The sequence below is a fragment of the Eurypyga helias genome, unplaced genomic scaffold (genome assembly GCF_000690775.1).
Source record: "Eurypyga helias isolate BGI_N326 unplaced genomic scaffold, ASM69077v1 scaffold22654, whole genome shotgun sequence".
NCBI lineage: Eukaryota > Metazoa > Chordata > Aves > Eurypygiformes > Eurypygidae > Eurypyga > Eurypyga helias.
The window spans coordinates 1-8,655 of NW_010247224.1; the positions used below are offsets into that span (position 1 = coordinate 1).

Consider the following 8,655-nt stretch of genomic DNA (forward strand, 5'->3'; position numbering starts at 1 on the left):
TCCCTTCCAACCCCAACCATTCTAACGTATATGTTTTCTATTTCCTTTTATTGTAGGCATTTTCTCAGCCAGCCCAAGATTTGGTGCATTACCTAAGATGGCAAGTAAGTTGTACCCGATTCTAAAAGCAAAAGAAAGGTTATTTACAGGCAATCTGCAAACCTTAGATCCATCTCCCTCAATCTCCTTTCAAACTCTTCCTTTTTTTGGAATTTATGAGATGTTAACACAGTGCTTTAGGAAATCAGAATTCTGCTGTGTTTAAAAATAAATGTTTGAAATAAGGGCTTTTTAATGTAAACATTTTCTGTTGCAGCTTATATTTACTTAATGTATCCTCTCAAACTGGGAAAAACTCCAATCTCACCTTTGTTTTACGAATGTCAGCCTCACTCACCAGCCACGCCTAGCAGATCACACAGCTTACGGGATCAAGGGGCCATCACAGTGTATGTGAAATCCCATGTTCTTTTTCCCGTCTTAGTTTGATTTATTGACCCTGTCTAGCTTGTGACCATGTTGATCATGAAAACAACTAAAACCCCAGGAACAGTAGGTGGCTCTCAAACGGCAAGAAATTGAGTTGATTCCCTCTTCAGCACAAGTTCAACAGAAAATTGAGGATGCTGAAGCAGTGTTGTAGTTCTGAGCGACAGCCCCGGCACCACGGCATGGCAGGCTGACTCCTTAGAAGTGTTAAAATTGCCATCCTGAGAAATGCCCCAGTGCACACGGGAGGGATCGGTGCTGACACTGCGATTTAGCTTCCTTGTGGGCTTTTTCTGCCATCTGTTCCTCTGAACCCGAAACCTTGTGATTCCAGGTGACTACGATATCCTCCCGTCCACGCTGGTTTGGAGCAGTGGCTGTGTCTCGTGGTAGTTTTCTGTAGTTACTGTAATCATTTGTTACCTGTCTTTACAGTTGCCGGCGTCTTGGGTTTCGCCGTTGGCAAGATGTCGTACATAGGAGAATGCCAAAAAAAGCTGCAGAAAATTGGTATTGTACCCTTTGCTCCACAGCAAAAAAGGTTGGTGCTTATTTAAATCAATAATCCTACGTTGAAACAGTCTTTACATCAGTAAAAATACTGTGCAGCGGAACTGCGAATTTAAATGCGGCCGTCAGGCCACCGGGTGCTCGTCTGACGCTCTCAGGCTACACGTGTCAGGATTAGAAACCGTGGAGCGTTCTTCGGGCAACGCAAGTTGAACTCGGCGTAATGCCTGCTATTAGCAAATCCGTTCGTTAAGTGAAATTATCGTACTCTTACGTGGGATGGAACAGCAGTCACTAGTTCTCTCTTTGTCTCGCGTTGTGCCTCCTGGTGTCTCACGACCTCCCGAGACACAGCCGGGCCCTTCGCCTCCTCTTTCATACCCGACGTCCGGGCAATGACGCTGCGGGTTGTGTGGGTTTACACCAGCCTCAGACTTCAACGACAACTTCAGTCTCCCCCCACCTCCCCCGCTGGGGTTTTGCCCCACCTCAGGCTGTCATGCCCAGCCCCGAAGAGCACAAACCGCACGGCTATTTTGTCCACCTTCCAGCTCAAACCACACGATAGATCTCAGTGGCGGCCTCCTGTCTCCTCCGTGGTTGAGTCACTGGGTTTTAAGCTTCTTACCGAGTTCTTTTCTCCATCAAATCACACTCTGACTTACGCAAAGCGTCTATTTTGTCCCTCCTTTGTATTACACTCTTTGCTCCCAACTCTGCTCGTTATTGACAGGTACAAGGGCAAGGACTGACTTTTCCTGCTTAGAAAATCCTATTACATTTTGGTGACTGCCAGAAGCAGTAGCTAAGAACAGTAATTAGTGGTGTTTTGTTGGCTGGGACATACAGATGCCATCTTTTGCAGTGTATGTCCTATAAGGCCGTTACAGCCCCTGGGGAACACAGGCAGGAGGTACCTCCTTCAGCAGCATTTGCCAGCATGCTGTATATGGCTGTATTGGAAGAGATCCAGGAAAATGCTGGAATTCTTTATCTCCTTCCAACATCGCAGGCACTGTCGTCACGCTTGCAAAGAGTGCGAAGCAAAAGGAGGCTCAAATGAGAAAGAAGGTTCGGTTCCTGCAGCGTCTTAGGCCCAGGTAGGCAACTGTGACCGTTAAAGTACGTTCCCATTTTCTCTTCTGTGGTGAGTGCTATTTTGGTTTGAAACCTTGGAACAATACAGTGAAAATCGTGGATTTTAATTGTGGATTAGTATCTGGGCATTATTCAAGGAAATATTCTCTATGTACGATTTGTAAATGCGTTTGTTTCTTCATCTTTACCCTCAATTCCTTCCAGGCTGATTTTACATCCCTCGTTTCTGAGGAATTTCTACTTGAGCTGTAGCACTGTCCATTCACCTAATTGGAATTAATTTGGAATAACTACTTGTACAAAACCAAACATAACTCCTTTCGATTTCCACCCTTTTTTTACTGAAGAATCAAATGGTTACGGATAACGCTGATCTTTTGAGATACACTGAAACACTGAGAATCTCAAAGCAGACACTGTCGGGGACAGGGTCTTTTCCTTGGTGGGTTTTCACTTTTTTCACCCAGTTTGGCCAGCGCCTCGGCGAGGGCAGTGCAAGAGCGGTGCCAGAGCAACTGCCTGTTGGGGCAGGGCAGACGGCCCACGGGGTGTTTTCACCCGGGAAAGGGGAGTTGGGAAGAGGCAGAGTGTACAGGGCGGGCGGCAGGGGCGCGTTTCAGAGCGCTTGCGCTCCGCCTGTGAAAAGCAGGCCAGCAGCTGGGCTTTTAAAGAGCATTTTCACACATCCCGCTGGCGGGGAGCCGCAGCCTACATTTCTCCGGGTGGGAGAACGTGTGGAAGTCTGCAAATGGCTCGGCTGCCTGCAGGAGAGGAGAGCAGAGGGCCCACCTGAAACCCTGCCATGGGAGTTTGTTATGGCTGGAACAAAGGCCCGATGCAGGAATTGTTGGACTGAGGCTGTCTGGTGTATGTTATGTAGGAATTTAGACAAGGATATGGATAACGGTCCCTTTCTTGCTCTGAAGTGGATGGCTGCAGACAACCTGTAAGGAGGAGGATCCCAGCAGAACCTGTTCACTTGCCCGGAGGAGCGATGCGGATGGATTTTTACTACGCAGCAATACGTGATGGCAGTAAGGTCTGTCCTGAAGGAATCCGTTGGAATAAATTCCTGGTTTTAATCACCTTTGCCACTGCTTGAGTGTTTTACATCAAGAGCTGCGAGTGCTCGGCCAGGAGCAGCAAAAGCACTTGGGCTCAGGCTCCCCTCAGGGGACTGATGCCAAAACGCGCTGTGCTTCCCCCCTGCCCGCTCTAGAGACCGCGGAGCACCGTGACCCCCCGAGCACCTGCTGCTCGAGCTGGGTATCGGACCCCTACGGAAATATCAACCCTTTCTGGGGGGTAACTCCCTGGTGCCAGCCCGACGGAGGGAGCAAGCCCGACCTGGGTAACTGTCAACGAGCGACACCCTAAATCCATCAGCAGTTGGGAGCTTAACGAAGCCCTCGCATTTCTGTGCTAAGCGCTTCTGAAGGGCTCCCCTTAAATCAATGTTTGCTTATGCTGGCCAGCATTCTCACCTGTTTCAAATAAGAACTCCAAAGCACATTTAATTACAATTAGCAATTACCTGTGTGGTGGAATCAGACGCTGACGGTGGGATTTACGTCCACTGTTTGTCACAGCTGAACCTTAAATCCAAACACATTTCCTTTTTCAGCTTTTTCAGCCTTCCTCTGTGAGGTTGTTTTTTTTTTTTTCTGGTATCTAAGTACCAATCAGCTTTTATGCAAACCCCAAGTCATCTCAGATACAAAGGGGTCTTGCAGCTGTATGAAGGGAAGAATGCAGGATGCCACCAGGCCCTCTGGTTTCTTCCTGCAATGGGTCCTGGAATTTCTGCTGTGGAACCCGTTCACCAAAGACCTTGACTGCTGCCCTTTTACCAGCCCCTCAGGTTGTCTTGTTTGTGTTGTAAAAGGGCTCAGGCAGAAACGCAGTCTGAAAGCAAATGTAAGATGAGCGTATTTCTTCCAGATTTTAACTGCTGGAAGGAAAAGGCCATTCTATTTGGGCCAATGAGATATTTCTGTAGTTGCCAGAAACCAGTTTTTATGAAAGGTTTTAGAAAAATAAATACTGGAGGATTGTGTTGTTTCCTGTAAACAGTGAAAATAATAACCTCAAAACCTCTTATATGTCTTAATAAAAACTCCTCACGTAGCACGCTATGCTCTAAAAACGTCCAGCGACCCTACTGAGCGCACCTCTCCGTTAGCTGTGCCGAGCATACGTTGCAAGCTCCGGCGTTGTCTGGGAGCACCACCCAGGCGAAACTCTACTTATGTCCACGGGTCCAAAGGCGACGTCTTTCCCAGGGAAATCACCAAGAAGCGGTGTGTTTCGCATGGGAAACACGGTGCTGCTCAGCTAAGCCAGAAGTTCACTGGGGTGTTGCCACATGGCGGTTACTCTGCGGAACCAACTGTCAGTAGGCCCGTTCTACACCAAGTCCCCTTTGCCGGGGGTATGGAAAGCGCATGCCACATTCACCGTGGAGAGGATGCAAGATTTTGGAACAGTTTACGGTCTGCATGCCATACAAGGCTGGAAGTTGACGAAAGACTAGATGGCACACGCTCTCTCCAAACAGGCTGACACACGAACTCCCACGCAGTATCTCAGGAAATCATGGAATGGTTTGGCTTGGAAGGGACCTTAAAGACCAGCTAGTTCCACCCCCCTTGCCATGGGCAGGGACACCTTCCACTAGACCAGGTTGCTCCAAGCCTCATCCAGCCTGGCCTTGAACACTTCCAGGGATGGGGCGTCCACAGCTTCTCTGGGCAACCTGTTCCAGTGCTTCACCACCCTCTCTGGGAAGAATTTCTTCCTGATATCTAATCTAACCCTCCCCACTTTCAATTTAAACCCGTTACCCCGTGTCCTGTCACTACAGGCCCTTGTAAAAAGTCCCCCCCAGCTTCCTTGTAGCCCCTTCAGGCACTGGAAGGGGCAATAAGGTCTCCCCGGAGCCTTCTCTTCTCCAGGCTGAACAAGCCCAACTCTCTCAGCCTGTCCCCATAGCAGAGGGGCTCCAGCCCTCGGAGCATCTTCGTGGCCTTTTCTGGACTCGCTCCAACTGGTCTATATCCTTCTCATGCTGTGGGTTTTCAATACCCTTTCAAACGAATGGCTACGCTTGTGAACGTGCCTGTGTTTAACAACTTCTTCAGGACATGGTGTAGAGGCAAAGATTTTTAAAGCGTTCAGTGGTTAAACCCAATTTGTTTCCAAGTACAAAAAAAAGCGTCCTCCATGAGATTCACTGGATGCAACAAAATGAAAACATCGCGCTCAGTTTAGAAACCTGATGTATACACGTTCCCTTGAGCATGGGCATTGAACCTTTGAAACAACGTTAATTATATATAAATGACCCTTATTTTCTCCTCTAAGAAAGGAAAAAAATATACTAATACAGTTTATAGAACTGTGTTTTCCCACCTAAAATATTAATTTGAGGCAAGACGCTTTAAGGAAGTCTCATTTTCAGATCACGGGCTTCTGGTAATCACAGGGACCGCGATAATCCCATCAACTGCTAATTGTCAGTTACCAGCATACAACAGGAGCATCTTTCAGACGCTACAGCTCGCGAGAGCGAGGCCTCCCTGAAACGGCGCAGGGACAAACACTCCGCCCTCCGCATCCCTTCTGCACAAGCTGCTCTGCCGTCGGTGTCCTGCCAGGGAGAGGACACACCGGTGACTGGAAGCGCGCGGTAAGACGAAACACGTACGGCGGCGCGCGGGCAACAAGCGGCACCGGCGTTACCGAGGCAAACGCGCGGAGCGACAAACGCCCGGAGAACGGCCAGAATCAGGGAGCGTAAGGCCTCCAACCCCGCCCAGGATGCCAGCGCGTCGTTAAACGCTTCACTGACAGGCGACAGTGACTCGCGTGGCGGGCGTCAAAATCAGAGGGAGCCCCACGTTTCGGTGGAGCACCCGCACTGCAGCGGTACTCACATTAGCTCAAACTGATGATCAACCCCCGAGCTGATCGTTCTGCTACACAAAGGAACAACTCGTCGTAGAAGCACGCGTTAAGATCCCTGAGAAAACCAACAGTTGCTACATCCTTACGTTCTTTTACATTGAGAAAATCCAGTATTATCCCAAATCCACCAAAACAGAAGAAGTAATTTTACGGACAAGCTTATTGTTCAGTAGTCTGTGCCCTCTAGCTGGTGCTACGGCCTCACTGCTGTAAGCCTGCTCCTACGTGTCCTCACCTGGAGACCTCTCGTGCATCCAAAACCTTTCAGTCATTCAAAAGCCAAGGCATTTCTTCTTTTTCCAAATGGAAACCCACCACCATAGGAACCTGCTCCAGTCCTATCATCTAAACCTTCTGTCTCCTGTTACTTGTGTAACTCAATCGAGAAACTCTGTGACTATGTTCACGATAAACCTAATCTGCTTTGGAATACGCACGAATAACGCAGCGATACCACTCTGGCCCGCTTGGTGCCCTTCAGAGCTCTCACCATGGCCACAGGAAGGCTCTACGCGTTAAATTCCTGATCCAACTGCAAGATTATCTAATCAGCACATCCCTTTTTTTTTAGATCAGCTTTTCTGAAAGCAGTCTTTCTGTGTTATTATAAACAGTATTTGGCTCTCTAAGCATTCTCATCTCCACCCTCTTCCCTTTTTTCCTCCTTATCTCATCCTATTGCTCTGCAGCCCCTCAAAATAATCATTCCCTTCCTGCTGCCAGTCCACTAAATCAATAAGGTCTTTGAAATTTTCCACCTTGGTAGGTAGGTTACTTCTCGTCTCCAACAAGGGTGTCGGGAATGCTTTTACACCATCGACTTCGTTGTGGGTTTTGCTCACCTACAGCCAAAGAGCAAAACCAAACAGATTTGGTTTTATGAGATGAAACCGCACAGGTGAGAACCTGAGAATACCTAATGGAAGGCAATATTGTGATTGAGACAGAGCGGGCGACGCAAACATTAGGAAATACTCTTCAGTAGGTTTGCCAACGTAGCTCTTCTCTTACAGGTAATCATAATGCAAAATCCCACTGATTCAGATCTTTTCTCCATTCAGCCATTTTAATAGAATCACAGACTGGTTTGGGTTGGAAGGGACCTTAAAGATCATCTAGTTCCGCCCCCCTTGCCATGGGCAGGGACCCCTTCCACTAGACCAGGTTGCTCCAAGCCTCGTCCAGCCTGGCCTTGGACACTTCCAGGGATGGCGCATCCACAGCTTCTCTGGGCAACCTGTTCCAGTGCCTCACCACCCTCTCCAAATTTTCTCCAGAAACGACTGTCCTAAGAAACCCAGCCTGGGCAAGTCAGATTATGGGTCTACAAATACAGCCAGCACCACCAAACGGTTTTGAAGAAGCAGTGAAGTGTGCTCACTTCTGCGTTCGGCCAGGTTCCTCAGCCCTTTTCCCCCGAATACCTCACAGTATTATTCCAGACATCGCTAACGAAGCATGACAACAACCTCAGGTTTCCAGCATATCACTTTCAGACAAAACAAAGGGAGAAGTGAGTTCTACAGGTAACTTTTAATGCAAGTCTTGAAAAACTGAGAAGACACTGGTATTTTTGCCTTCCCAATACATGTGATTGCATTTATTCACATTCATTTTTACCTTTTCCTACCCATTTATATTCGTTACTGACAGTTACCCTTTTTGTTCTTACACAGCAGCACAAATGGTTCAGGGTTGTGACACCTCACAATAGCCTTGCTTGTCATTTATGCAAAATTTAAGAAAAAGTTAAGCCTAAACAATTATTTTTCTTAATCTTCTGGCAAGTCAGGATTTTCTCCTCATTTGTTAACAGCTGTGCCTGGCAGAACACACCAGAGGTACCGACACTCGTGACTAATCTAGATGAAGTTCAAGTTATCCGACGGGATAATTCTCTTCGGTTCTTCATTCAGCTCTCACTCATCCCAGGTATCTCCGTATTTATTTACTTTAACTAAAGAGAAGGGGGAAAAAAAAAAAAGTAGTCACATATGACTTAATTAACTGCAAAAGCTTATCTTGTAGCGTGCCAAAAAGCCCAACGAGATCCATTCTCGTTTGAAGCGGTGAGTGGGATAGTGTCAGTCAGAGCCCAACAGACATGGACCCAATTAAAGCTACTTTGGAATAAACGGGGAGAAGAGTTTGTTAATCACTATTCCTTAATGAATTAATATTCAGTCAAGAAGCCTACTGTGCTAATTCCCGCTCTATAGAATTTGTCATTACTTTGAAACAAAGACAATTGGAGGAAGCAGGCAAGGAATGTTAGGATAAATAATGCGGCTACATAATCCAGTTACGTGCACAATTGGATGGATTCAGGATAGCTAAAAGCACATTCAAAGACAAACAAACCAAAATCAGTAATCCCTACTAGGAAACTACTCAGCCGTTATTATTTGGCAGCTGCTTTTAGTATGGGAGTGAGTCAGAGCGAAAAAACGCGTGTTGGTCTTCACAGAGCTACTCCAAAGGATGGTGTGTGTAACTGAGGGGAGCAGGAGGAGGAAAGACGCTCTTGGAAGTCAGCTGCACAGTAGCCTGTAACTGCCTGCGTCACTGACGGCATCAGGGATGGATCTACAC

General features: G+C 47.5%; 1 protein-coding gene across 1 annotated transcript in view; it reads right to left on the minus strand.

Moving 5' to 3' along the window:
- Positions 1-7,577: 7,577 nt before the first annotated feature.
- Positions 7,578-8,655, minus strand: part of OCIAD1 (OCIA domain containing 1) — a gene marked incomplete at its 5' end in the record, with an annotated part of 16,504 nt that continues 15,426 nt past the window's right edge. Inside the window, one exon of the mRNA XM_010150678.1 lies at positions 7,578-8,020. Within this exon, the coding sequence (XP_010148980.1) occupies positions 7,983-8,020 (38 nt within the window). The remainder of the gene's footprint in view (positions 8,021-8,655) is intronic.